Below are 13,695 nucleotides of genomic sequence, written 5' to 3' on the forward strand. Positions count from 1 at the left end.
TTCTACAGACCAACAATCAACAGTAAATACGGAATACTACAACGAAGGATTGAGATGCGACGTAAACACGTGATATTTTAATATGGATTGAATGTGAAATCACACTAGTATATTTTATTTCAACTGCCATGAATGTTATTTTTTTGGTTTCACTCTGTTAACTTTGTCTTCAAACACTCCCTACCTGCAAATCGTGCACGAATCGTGTATTATAGTTATTTACATATTTATGTTGACATATTTTGTCAATTCAGCAATTTACAGTATCAGGACCATATGCTAAGACTTAACATCACACAGTTGATTGATCTCGTGTTCACTGCGCAGTATCGTCACTTAGTCGTATTCGAAGACTAAACCTACTACCCGGCCCGGGTACGTGAGTATGTTGTACATTATATTATTCAACACATAGTTATTTAATTAGTTATTATATACTTCAGATGTGAAATGTATTCCCGTCGATGTCCTCATCTGTCTTCAGATTTTTCACGCCGTGAATTTCAACTAATTATAACTGTATTTAAATATGACATGCATATCAACTATAAGCCACTGGTCGTTATCTACAAATTCGAAATCTAATGATTTCTCGTTCGTTTTAAGTACTTCTTTATTATGTGACTTTATTTGGTAAAATGTTGATTTCAATTTTGTGTAATTTGAATTTGTTTGTATTTCTATAAAACCGCGGCGCTGCGTTTACATGGGTCACCTTTATTACAAGATTAGCGAATCCCCGTAGATTAGGTACGGGACAGACCGCGGCGCTGCGTTTACATGGGTCACCTTTATTACAAGATTAGCGAATCCCCGTAGATTAGGTACGGGACAAACCGCGACGCTGCGTTTACATGGGTCACCTTTATTACAAGATTAGCGAATCCCCGTAGATTAGGTACGGGACAAACCGCGACGCTGCGTTTACATCGGTCACCTTTATTACAAGATTAGCGAATCCACGTAGATTAGGTACGGGACAAACCGCGGCGCTGCGTTTACATGGGCCACCTTTATTACAAGATTAGCGAATCCCCGTAGATTAGGTACGGGACAAACCGCGGCGCTGCGTTTACATGGTCACCTTTATTACAAGATTAGCGAATCCCCGTAGATTAGGTACGGGACAGACCGCGGCGCTGCGTTTACATGGGTCACCTTTATTACAAGCGTTTACATGGGTCACCTTTATTACAAGCGTTTACATGGGTCACCTTTATTACAAGATTAGCGAATCCCCGTAGATTAGGTACGGGACAAACCGCGGCGCTGCGTTTACATGGGTCACCTTTATTACAAGATTAGCGAAACCCCATAGATCGATTAGGTACGGGACAAACGTAGGCGCTGCGTTTACATGGGTCACCTTTATTACAAGATTAGCGAATCCCCGTAGATTAGGTACGGGACAGACCGCGGCGCTGCGTTTACATGGGTCACCTTTATTACAAGATTAGCGAATCCCCGTAAATTAGGTACGGGACAGACCGCGGCGCTGCATTTACATAGGTCACCTTTATTACAAGTTTAGCAAATCCCCGTAGATTAGGTACGGGACAAACCGCGGCGCTGCATTTACATGGGTCACCTTTATTACAGCGAATCTCCGTAGATTAGGTACGGGACAAACCGCGGCGCTGCGTTTACATGGGTCACCTTTATTACAAGTTTAGCGAATCCCCGTAGATTAGATACGGGACAGACGTACACAGTAATCCATCTCGTATCTTGTCACAGAAAGACGACTACTTGAAATCACAGTCCATTTTAAACGCTATGCAGCAACTTGTTGAAAATTTATTTCATTTTGTCACCAGCTATCTATGGAGTCTTTACAACTGTTACGTGTGTTGTACATTTTCACAATTCTAGGTATGTAAGCAGTGTGTGATTTCTATCATTTGTAATTGATCGCATCGATGTATTACTCAAATAATAAACTTTAGAGAATGCGTTAATACGAAATTTGGTGTTACAGTGTCCGTAGTTATAGAATATTATGACATTATGTTCAAGATTTCTTTCATTATTTGAGCAATATGCAGGTGTACATTCTCTATTTTTTTCATTTTCCCCTATTATTAGGGATTGTTAATGGAGCGTGGGATGTCTGTACTGTAACCTGTGGTGGTGGTACTCAAACTAAGTTGTGTGCTACACCACCATGCCCGATTCGATCATGTATGACAATCGATTGTCCGCTTGAGATAGGTGAGTGATTTCCTAATATGCACAACAGTCGTTGCAAATTGTTTTAAAACTATTTTTTGTCAATCAATATTGCGTTTATTGCATGTCTGGGGTATATGAATATGTCTTTTTACAGATTACAAACACGAAGGATGCTGTCAATATCACGTTTATTGCATGTCGTCATCTTAGACGTCGTTTTGAGCGGTTACTGTGGTTGTATGTACGAATGTTGGGTGTTTATATATTGATATGTACTCGTGTTAATTTCGAGCTTGTCGAATATATTACTCATAGTGGTTGTCATGAAATTAACTGCTATTGTCTACATATCACCTGACAAATCTACCAATTGTCTTTTATATCCTATATACATTGCTGACAAGTCGTGAGTACATTTCTTGCATACATTTGTATAAGTATACAATGGTACAAACAAATGTTGTATATGAATATGCTTTTTTTTTTTACAGATTATAAGCACGTAGGATGCTGGAAAGAAACAACTCAAGTCACGTTATTAGAAGGAGGCGGTAATCCATATCTGGATCCTACTGATCAAGTCAGGGTGAGTATAAACTATATATACATATTATATATGTAGCTATATGCGGGATTCTTTATTAAAACAACAGTTTTGAATTTGTATATCTCACTAATTTCTTACCCGTTATGTTTCTATCTATTGAACTCGATTAATCAAGAAGCAGTGTAGAGACCTGCTCTGGGGGAAATTCAGCCAACATGTGGTAAAATTGTCTCTTTTAACAACATGTTCATCTTATTGCTTGACAACATTATGTTTATTGATTGCGTTGTGATATGAAATGACTCCTCACTGTTAATATTACAGAGTTGTGCAAGGGCAGCATATGATGAAGGATACACGTATTTTGTGTTTCTTGACGGCAAGTGTCATGCTGCATCAACGCCCGATGACTACAATGGCAGTGGGACATCTGGCGGTTGCCGATTTGGAAAGGGAACATTAAACAAGATGGACGTATACAGGATTGATGGTGATAACTACGGATAATTCGATGGTTGAAATATTCTGCCATTCACACTTTGTGTACTTAGCAGATGAATCCCGCCCTGATTGGTTTATGCACATTTTACATTATTTATATTTATTCGATTATGTTTCCGTTAAGTAATAATAAATATGCAATGGAACTGTGCAATCCATGAAGAGTTAAAACCATTACATTTTGCAAGCCATGTTAAAAATTACGTCGGTGGCGATGCTAATAGCAGTGACTTATGTGTCACTTTAAAGTCATCTCTGTCATCACCTATACCATACTACAGCTCAAATTTAATGATGTATTGACTGACTATTGTGTCTTGTGCAATTGTTATTATAGATTGGGAGTGTCCGACTGGTTCTGATTATGGATTTTGTAGATTGTCACATGTTCGAACGCCTATCTCAGGTCGTGTCTGTACCCATGCGGACGATTGTTTCGAGGTGGGCGGGGAGCCGCTTGATCCAGTTATTATTTGCTGTAAAAAAAGTGAGTTGATAATTGGCAAAATCAATATTTTGTAATGCCTATTCCAACACGACGTTCACACTATTGTCGTTTTCAATGTTATATTTTTGGCAGTGTTCTGCAAAGACGTATGTGGACAAAAAATCGTTCACCGCAACTGCTGGTGTGACGACAAGTGCATAGAACATGGCGATTGCTGCCCAGAGTATATGGACGATTGCTCAGGTAAAATTGCGTTAAAATGTACCATCACATCAGTATCATAGAGAAACTGAATATGATATATTTCAACAGAGTGTTCTAGAATTGATGATTGACACGTATATGAGTGTACCGTCCCCCATTTTTTTCAAATAATACCTTCACAAAGTTTAAACAACTTGAAACGACGTCATTCCCCAATTTATTATATTTTATGATGATGATGAATATATAGATTATGTAACGAATCCCATATGCAATTATAAAGTTGAGTAGTGGATCACAACTCAGTACGCATTCTCATATTTTGTGATTGAGCATGTCTTACCAGGATGAGTAATATGACATATTGTTGCAGGTAAAGACACGTGCAGTGGTGTCGGAGATCCGCATTATACGTCTTTCGACAACAAATATTACCACTTCCAGGGGAAATGTGAATACACATTGTTAAATACTCAATGTCCACTTTCACCCTATGATTTTCAAATTATTGGTAAGAATCAACCATGGGGCGCATCTGCTGCAACCACGACGAAGGAGGTCAGGCTGCTGTGTAAGGAGTATGTACGTAATTAACTGGCATACTGCTGATTATTCATAGATTGAAATATTGATTTGACATGTCATTATTGTTATTATTAAAATCCATGTGCTAATCATAGCTCGAATATTCACAATACGGTGTTTTTATTTTATAGAATATACTCTTGAAACAAGGAAAGCAAATAATAGTTAATGGTGTCGTGGTCTTGCCACCTGTCACCTTGTCACCTCACACAACAATAACATTAGCTGGATCTTATTTGGTAAGTTGATTTGAGACATTATATCCTAGTGTATCGTGAGTGAGTGTGTATGATTTAGTCACAAGTTGATTCGTTATTTATCCTTATACTGTTAGATCGTAACAACTGGTTATGGAATACGAGTTAGATGGGACGGAGTATACAGAGTTTACGTAGATGTATCAAGTGCGCATAGTGGGAAAGTGTGCGGTCTATGCGGAAACTTTAATGGTAATATTGGAGACGAGTTTATACAGCCAGATGGTACCCAGGTCAGAGTTATATTCAAATTGTCACTGTTATTGCTTACAACAATACGTATATATTTAAATAATAACACATGGTTATTCGGGTAATATCACGATTTGTTGCCTGCCCAAGGTATGGTGGCATGGCCATAATATTGATGATGCCACGCCGTACATCACTCACACTCGCTCCCCCACAAAATAACAACACTTATATTTGAAGTAGGCAATATTTTATTTTATCTATTATAACAAGTTTCACACTACTTAACACACATACATTGTTTGCTGAAAAATATGAAATACACTCAGTAAATGTTATTTTCAGCCACGGATACCCTTTTTAGTAACCGTGTTTCAGCAGTGTGAATCAATCAATTTATCGAGAATAACATTTTTGAAATGAATTGAGAAATTCTCAAACGCAAGTTATTTGATAAATCTCAAGATAAAAATGCCAGGGTGCCGTGGAAGTGACTGAGATTACTTTCGCACCTAAGTACCACACCTTCTATTCACAAGTCACACAGCTTTCATACAGTTTTCGGTTAGCATCGGCGTGGAACTTGAAGAAATGCTCACAGCGTAGAACAGGCCCATTTATACCCCCTCCCAATCACCGATCACCAATATTTAAAGAGGGAAATCACCAATCACCAGGGATTCCAATTACCTATTCACCAATCACCAGGAATTGTTGTTAAATATAAAAGCATTTATTGAAGATATTTGACATTAACTTTGATTGCTCGGCCAGACATAGTAGTTAGACATCTAGACAGAAATGGCAAGTTTCTTAACTGATCTTCATGATCTCCTCCGTTTCTAAACTGCTGTTCTAATCTTTACTGTAGTCGACCCTTTGTGCAAAAGTTTCCGCAGTTGCTTTCTGTTCAAGTGCCAACCTATCGTGCACACCCTGCTTCTCTTTGTTCAGCAATTCATGGAATGTCACTTCTTGTGTTATTTACTTCCTCAGTTTCTGAACCACTGTTTTCATCTCTACTATATTCTTCTCTCTACTCATCAGTTTTCTCAGATGTGTCCTTCTCGACAGCTGACCCATCTGACAAATCATGTCTCTCTATGCACTGGTACATTTGGTCAGCTCTTCTAACTCAGCTTGTTGTCTGTCGTTTCTATCAACTGTTTTTTCATTTCGCAATGCATATATTAGTTACTTCTTTTTGTTATATTTTTATTACAATTGGCTAAAATTGAGATGTAATTTCACAATACGGCGTAATAAAGTTATTATTATTATTATATTAGCTTCTTATCCTCTGGACTTTTGGCACTCTGTATTCTTCCTCTTTTTTTTCTGGTGTATAAATGCTACAGTGCTATCGGGTGTTGGAAGACCATCTTTTATCACTGGTTTTGCACATCCTTTCTGCAATTTCACAATTTTCTCGGTTAGTGCCACTACACAAAAAGGAAATAATATTGCAAAATGTTATCATCAGTTTAATCTTCAATAGGCCGATAGTTGGCTGTCAACACTACACACATTATAGCAACATTTGCATGCACAATTGACTTCTTAAAAATGTTTCCAATAGGTTAATACAATGGCTTTCAGTTTATGTGTGTAAAACATTATTTGTATCCACTGCAGTGTTGTCATGTAACTATAGCGAGTTAGTGGGAATATGGGAATCGCAGTTACACATTCTATAAATCATGAAAATGTCCTACTCTTCAATGACTACTATATAGACCATAGTAATATGACATTGGTAAATTCAATGTATGTACTCACATTGTATGCTATATGTATCATTGGTTTGATGTCTTAATTTCACCAACCAGTCTTGCCACAGTTCTGACACTGTATATTTCTGAAATGGACTGGTCTATTATACTAAATAATACACTGTTTGCACCCATGCCTTTCTCTGTTGCAATCTGTTTTAAATCCAAATAGTCCTGAAGAAATGTCAACACCTAAAACACAATAAATACACAGTTAAGTATAACCCATATAGTATAGTATAGTATATTTTATTTGACACTAAATAATATATTTTGTTACATTATCTTTGGTCAAAAGACATATAATAAATATATAATATAACAAAACGCAAGTACACACACGAGACAAAAAAAAAATACATAAATAACTAAAGTCTAAGAAAAATTACTTATAGTAAAATAATATGCTGTCAATAAATTTGCTAGCACTATTGGCAATGAACCCATCTCTCGAATTTAAAATTTCTGTAAACATTTGTTGTTTTGATAGTTTAAGGATACTTTCATTATAAATGCTAACTACATTCAGAAATTCAGTACGAGCATTTGTTATTCCAGTATGGTTAAGTCTAAAAGTGCATGGATTTCATTGCCAATAGCCCCATTGTTACAAAGTTATATTATATATTTATTATTATTACAATGGATATTTAAAAAAAATGAAACTAATTCACATCATTTAAGTAGTATTGTACTTTCGGATCTATGTACACAATTGACTTCTCCTTATGTGATGGCTCTGTTTTACCCTCCATATATTGAAGCCAAATAATGACTTTAACTCGTAAATAAATAGAAATCGTTAACTATGAGGGGTAGGGGGTTCATAAGTATGAAATAATTTGCACATTAAACTTTTTTCTCAAATGAATAATTCAAAATTAAATCTAATAATATACATCCCTAGAACAGGAGAAAAACGCTTTGACATTTTTTCTTTATCTACTATACATTATTAAAAGTGGTGAACCCTTTAATATTCCCTTGGACTATGACGTAATAAGGAATAAATAAACAATAGGACAATTTAGAAGAAAACTATAATTTATCATATAATAAAGCGTGTTAGCATTAAAAGATGTACTTGAAACCTCAAGTATTTCCTAGCCACACCACCAATGCGTAGGCCTATGTTTGAAAAGTTACGCGGTAACGCCGGGACGGTATAAACTTCGCACACAACTTGAATATAGTACCAATGTTCGCGACATTTTTTTTTATTTCAAAACTTGCTATTTATGTATACGTGATTTTTACTGAAAAGCAATACAACTTACCCGCCGTAGTGATCTCCTTCTTTCTCAACAGTCGCCATATTTCAATAATTAATCATTATAGAACAGTAGATTTGGTTGGTAAAAGATCACCATACACTTCGAAACGACTGGGAGAATTTACTAATGGGAAGAACTCTCTCATACTACAAGTACACGAGTGTATAAAAAAAAACACTCAGGTGTACAGAGAAGTTGCGAAAACGTATCACCTGGAATTCATTACATCCAATAACGAAGAACGAGAAATTAGCTGAGAACGAATCACCATGAATTAAAAATCCTGAGAACGCATCACCAGCAATTAAAAAGCCCTCATAACGGATAACGAAAAAAGTATAAAGGGGCCTGGTAGAACGCGCCACAGCGACCACGGCTGCGACGGCTTTGCCGTACATTTTTACTTCATATAAAAATATCCTAAACATCAAAACAGAGTATCCTACTTAATATCCATTCTTTCATGTTCACTGTCTATTTCGGATGGGTAAAGTTCTTTCAAAACCTTGAAAGCAACACCGAAAACTACAGCGTCTGGGGCAGCACCAATGCAGCGAACGACAATTTGTAATGCGCAGTATCGTTGCACAGTCGTGTCAGTGACGTCATCTATGTAATATACCCATGTAACACACGATGTAATATCCATTTTTATTCAATGTCATGTGACTGAGTCTCAACCAATCACAGCATGCGTAACAGCAGTGGGATGTGATAATTAAATAATATATTACAGCCGTTTGTATACAGTTTTTTTTCTTCACAGTATATTACAACTACGATAGGGATTTCTATGCACATTTACTCTTACGAAAAATATATAAGTTATAGAAGTGATTTATATTCGTACCAGGTTACAAATGTTAATGTCTTTGGAGATAGTTGGGCAGAAAATTGTGAACCTACAAAAAAACGATCCATCGAAGAAGATTTACCACCACGTGGTTTAGCTGAAGATGCTAAAGAACTATGTGATTCGTTGTTCAACTCAGGTATGGTCCACATTAAGTGTGGTAATTTTGTCTTCACTGTGGGCTGGATATGTTTGATTTTGTCAATTTTGGCGTTGGAATATATTTTAATATTATGAAGGTTTAATGCGTATATGCGCATGCCTAGCAAAGACTGTGAGTTGTATATTTTTAGTTTCAATATGTGTATGTGGCTACGTTGTGCTTGCATGTTGAACCGCATGCTGATAATAGGTAGTACTCTGCCGTCTTTCGGACAAATAGTGGATTAATCCCATGGGCGTGGGATATCATCAAGATCTCGTCTCGTGTTCAAGGAAAAAAGGGTTATTCAAGATGCGTGTTTAGGAAGAAGTCAGTGCGTTAAATTTTGCACCGGTATGCCCTTGTATGAACCATGATTGTTATTTAGATATCTTCATCGTCTTATATTACACTCTGTATTTTACTACAGGAAATATACCGAGTTGTGTGAACACTGTTGATCCGGCAAATTACCATTTTTCCTGTGAGATGGACGTTGAACTCTCACTTCCCGTTGTAACTGGAGGATGTGCTGTTGTGGCAGATTATGTGGCGCAATGTATAAATGAAGGTTTGACAATTGGAGACTGGCGGACCGGAACCGTATGTGGTAAGTTTGACGAGTTAATGTTGTATCACATTGCAATCCACCAGTAAAATGATCGCCCTGTGACGGAAAAGTATCAATGTGATTCTATGGCTCGTCTATATCCTAGAAAAGATATGATGATTATGTTTAGATTTATCTTCCACCATTTCGTTCGTGGAGTTTTGTGATCAACAATTACGATGATAGACGCCAATAGCCCACGAGAACTCGTTGAGCGTGAGAAAACGTGACTGGATACTATTTTAGTGACAAAAACTAGTCTCGTGGCCCTCTCACTCTAAACGAGATCTCGGTTGCCATTGTCTTAGGTCTATTCGTTTCTTATTTGTCAGAGGTCGAATGTCCACCTGGTATGGCATATACCCCATGTGGACCAGAATGCCCTGCGTCTTGTTTGGATCCTTATCCCATTGGGTCATGTACTGAGCGGTGCACTGAAGGTTGTTTCTGTGAAGAAGGTCTCGTCTTAGACGAGGGTGGAATATGCATTGATAAAGCTGATTGTGGTTGTTATTATCTTGGGAACCTATACAGGGTAATGTATAAACCAGACCCGTATATCAAGTAGTTAAGAAAAGTAATCGTTTTATCATAAGAGCAACTGTGATATCCGCGGTGTTTTACTGTTTTAGCTACGCTATTCGATTCAAGCCACGCGATATTATATATTGTTATTTTTAGAACTTCCTATGAAAACAGGCTCGTGTAATTCCAATTGTGTAATTGGAACAATTGCTAATTTCCTCGGTACTTCACCAACAATCTGACAATATTAAACCCTTACTAATTTAGGTTGTATTTTGAATCAGTAATTCCTCAAATCAAATCGTTGATTTGCGTAAATTCCATAACAAGTAGCTATCTGTGTTTCCGTCGCTATAAATGGTTTTCGCAATACTACGCGTTATTTCCAGCATAAGCCTCGTTTAAACCCTAACTATTTCAATTTTAAAGAAAAAAAATAAATGTGTACTGTGCTGTGTTAATAGATATTTTCTTTTCTGATTTAAAGTTTAGTGAGGTATTACCCATGGATATTCCGTGTTGTTGTAAAAGTACGTATATCATAGTATTCGTATTATCTTATTTGGTAATTGAATTAAAACAACAGATCGACATATGGATCACTTGGGCTAATCAAATTTCTATGCAAGCGTATTGAACTATTGAACTAATTACTTGACTTGTCAGTAATTTCCATTGTAACATAATTACATTGTGCTTTGACAGTCACCAATACTACATGTGATGGCTCACGATATTTCGAAGTTAACACTGATGAGGTGGACTGGTCTACGGCAAATGCTAGCTGCGAAGAGCGTGGTGGAAAACTGGCAAAGCTAGACACAGAGACATCAAATACATATGTTGCGAACTATATAAAGTATAATAATCTAGATGACGAGGTCAGAGGTGGCTTCTGGATTGGGTTGAACGATATTGACAATGAAGGGACGTTTGGTTGGTTGGACGGGTCAGTTCTAGAAGCTGGTGTGTACAACAACTGGGGAGGTGGTGAACCAAACAACAAATCTGATCGCCAACACTGTGTTCATTTGTGGTGAGTAAAAATAACTTTGTTTACTCGACAGTCAAGCATTAACTTCAAAACAAAACAATAAATCTGGCACAAACCGACAAGGTGATATTATTTTGCAAATTTAGTGAATTTAAAATCGAAATTTAATTTTGACATATTGATTAATTTCATTGCAGGAAGAAACGTGCATTTCAATGGTATGATGCTTATTGTACAAGCAACAAAGGATACATCTGTGAATACAGTAAGTGTGACCATTATTATTTATATGTAACATGCACATACATATGAGCGATAATAACAGGTCTTGTTATCAGCATATTAAATTTCAATGAATAATTCCAGACCGATCATAAACGGTTGAGAAAAATATAATGTTTTCGAAATATAAAAAAAATATAATCTTAATGCTCTTCGTTCTCTGAAACCATTACATACAGTAATGTAAAATATCTTGTGTCGTTTACAATCATTTAATACAAACTCGCTTAGTAATCGAATACATTCTGCTCTTGTTACAGACGCCTTGTGTGAATAACATAGTGCTTGTATAGTTTGGATCAATGCATGGACGAAAAGTATAGTTCGAATATTAAATATACGGAAACTCTTATCATACTTATTGGATATCTGACATATGCACGACTCGCTTGACTTCTTATTAGTGTTCGTAACATAGTAATAGCAAATGTTTTAATTTATTCTTCCTATTTACGGTATATTTAATAAATATCTTCTCATCAGTATTTACTGTGTTTATTTATAATTGATTGTCATTCCTAAAAATGAACATAGTGATTTGTTGTCAAACCTCCTAGATTTTTTGTCGTCGACTTCGGTTTTTTCTAGGAATTGTATTTGTCTAACAATAAGTTACAGCGTGCCATAATTATATGTCACCGTATCGATATCTTCATTCTACCTGAATAGAAAATGCGAATTCCAAATATGAAAATGTTACGCACTTTTTACAAGATATCAGACGTTTTCAAAAAAGAAGTTCACAGAGAAAAAGATTCAATAGTTGTCACAATTTTGCTCAGCAGTTCTCGGCTTTTCACATCAGGTGGTTGGAATGGGAGATGTATTCTAATATGCTAATTACGATTACTCCTGCACTCAGGGGCAGTACGCCGTCAATCTCCGCTATCTGTTGGTCTTTTTCAGCATACTTTATAGTATTCACGCAATAAACTTATATTACGTGATTTGTTGTCACGGTGTGCTGTTTTTTTTCGAATTGGTCGTTCAGATGACTAGACAGTAAACATAACTACTAATTCTCTGCCCATAATGACTCAAAACGTAAGCCAATATATACTCGGTGCAGTTAATATGAGATTTGTATACATACCACAGGACAGAGTGTTGTTTTGTGAGGGTAGTCTGAAACAATTCGTGACGTCATTTGTGTGCCCAATGGCTGCTTCCGTTTATATTAATGTCGCAACACAATTTCCGTATCAACAATGTTTTTCTTTTATATCAACTATCTGTTGACATTCTATACCCCTTCACTGCTTGAACTAAATCTTCCTCAACAACACAACTATAATTTCCAGGCCCAACTGATTTAAAGTTCGGGGCACTATGGCCAGTACCTTATGGCTTGTTTTTCATTACTATTGTGACGCCACCGATTGGCTACTTGAGTTGTCAACTACTTTGCCAATGTATAACTAGAGTTATGCTAGTTGATCTCTTTAATCATGTCCTATTATTCATGCTACTTATTTCGACAAATATAACACCATGTAAGTGATATATATGTTCACGACCATCCTCTCTTTTCATATGAAAATGACATGTGACAGTTTCCAGACAGTCTTAAAAAGGACCGAGTCCTCCCATTCTATAAAAAAGAAGATACTAATCTGGGGAACTTTCGACCAATCTCTATCCTACCAATCATTAGTAAAATTATAGTCAAAATGTAAATAAATGCCTGATGAATTGCTTACAAAAATATAATATACTGTACAAACACCAATATGGCTTTCGAGAAAAATATAGCTGCATACTTTCACTCATTAGCTTAATTCAATATTTGCTATTTGAACTGGATAATGCCACAATTAAAATGTTTATAGATTTTTCGCAAGCATTCGGTACAGTGAACCACAGTATCTTAATTGCAAAACTTGAACATTATGGTATATGGGGGTTTGGCTTGTCCTGGTTTAAAAATGATCTGACAGCAAGAAATCAGTATGTTTGTATTTATACCACTAAATCCCAAACCCCAAGGTTCCATTTTAGGACCCATACTATTTTTGTTATTTATAAATGACATCCCACAATCCACTGATCATTTTAACTTCAGATTATATGCTGACGACTCCAATATTTTCCACACGGTTCAAAACAAATCTAACCAAATTAACATAAACGCTCTGAATTTCAAAAGGTGGTAATGTGGTGTGATGCAAACAAACTTACTATTGATTCCGATAAAACAAATTACATGTCTATTGCCAATACACATAAAAAATCAAAACTGAGGGTGAATTCAATCTTGAAGGTGACCAATTAAGTGAAACCTGTAGTATTAATTACATTGGAATTACTATGGATAAACATCTGACATGGGAAAATCAT

General features: G+C 36.3%; 1 protein-coding gene across 2 annotated transcripts; it reads left to right on the plus strand.

Moving 5' to 3' along the window:
* Positions 1-303: 303 nt before the first annotated feature.
* Positions 304-11,843, plus strand: LOC102809472 (von Willebrand factor-like). 2 transcript variants are annotated; one of them, XM_006824374.3, is made up of 17 exons: positions 304-375; positions 1,818-1,872; positions 2,086-2,211; positions 2,664-2,758; positions 3,044-3,209; positions 3,558-3,707; positions 3,801-3,911; positions 4,246-4,454; positions 4,589-4,696; positions 4,792-4,947; positions 8,806-8,944; positions 9,378-9,557; positions 9,890-10,092; positions 10,570-10,612; positions 10,788-11,118; positions 11,274-11,341; positions 11,619-11,843. In XM_006824374.3, the coding sequence occupies exons 2-17, from the start codon at positions 1,824-1,826 to the stop codon at positions 11,633-11,635; spliced, it is 2,151 nt and encodes a 716-aa protein (XP_006824437.2). In that variant the 5' UTR covers positions 304-375; positions 1,818-1,823; the 3' UTR covers positions 11,636-11,843. The 2 variants fall into 2 exon arrangements, with proteins under 2 accessions (XP_006824437.2, XP_085362488.1); XM_085506362.1 differs by having other exon boundaries at positions 351-375; positions 1,738-1,872.
* The last annotated feature ends 1,852 nt before the right edge of the window (positions 11,844-13,695 follow it).

This window comes from Saccoglossus kowalevskii, chromosome 12, assembly GCF_978046115.1.
Source record: "Saccoglossus kowalevskii chromosome 12, keSacKowa6.1, whole genome shotgun sequence".
NCBI lineage: Eukaryota > Metazoa > Hemichordata > Enteropneusta > Harrimaniidae > Saccoglossus > Saccoglossus kowalevskii.

Bases quoted from the DNA above. Each gene is read 5' to 3' on its own strand.
- LOC102809472 (XM_006824374.3), top strand. From the start codon at position 1,824: ATGGAGTCTTTACAACTGTTACGTGTGTTGTACATTTTCACAATTCTA. The intron at 10,093-10,569 runs GTAATGTATAAA...TCTGATTTAAAG, and splicing joins ATCTTGGGAACCTATACAGG to TTTAGTGAGGTATTACCCAT. The intron at 11,119-11,273 runs GTGAGTAAAAAT...ATTTCATTGCAG, and splicing joins CAACACTGTGTTCATTTGTG to GAAGAAACGTGCATTTCAAT.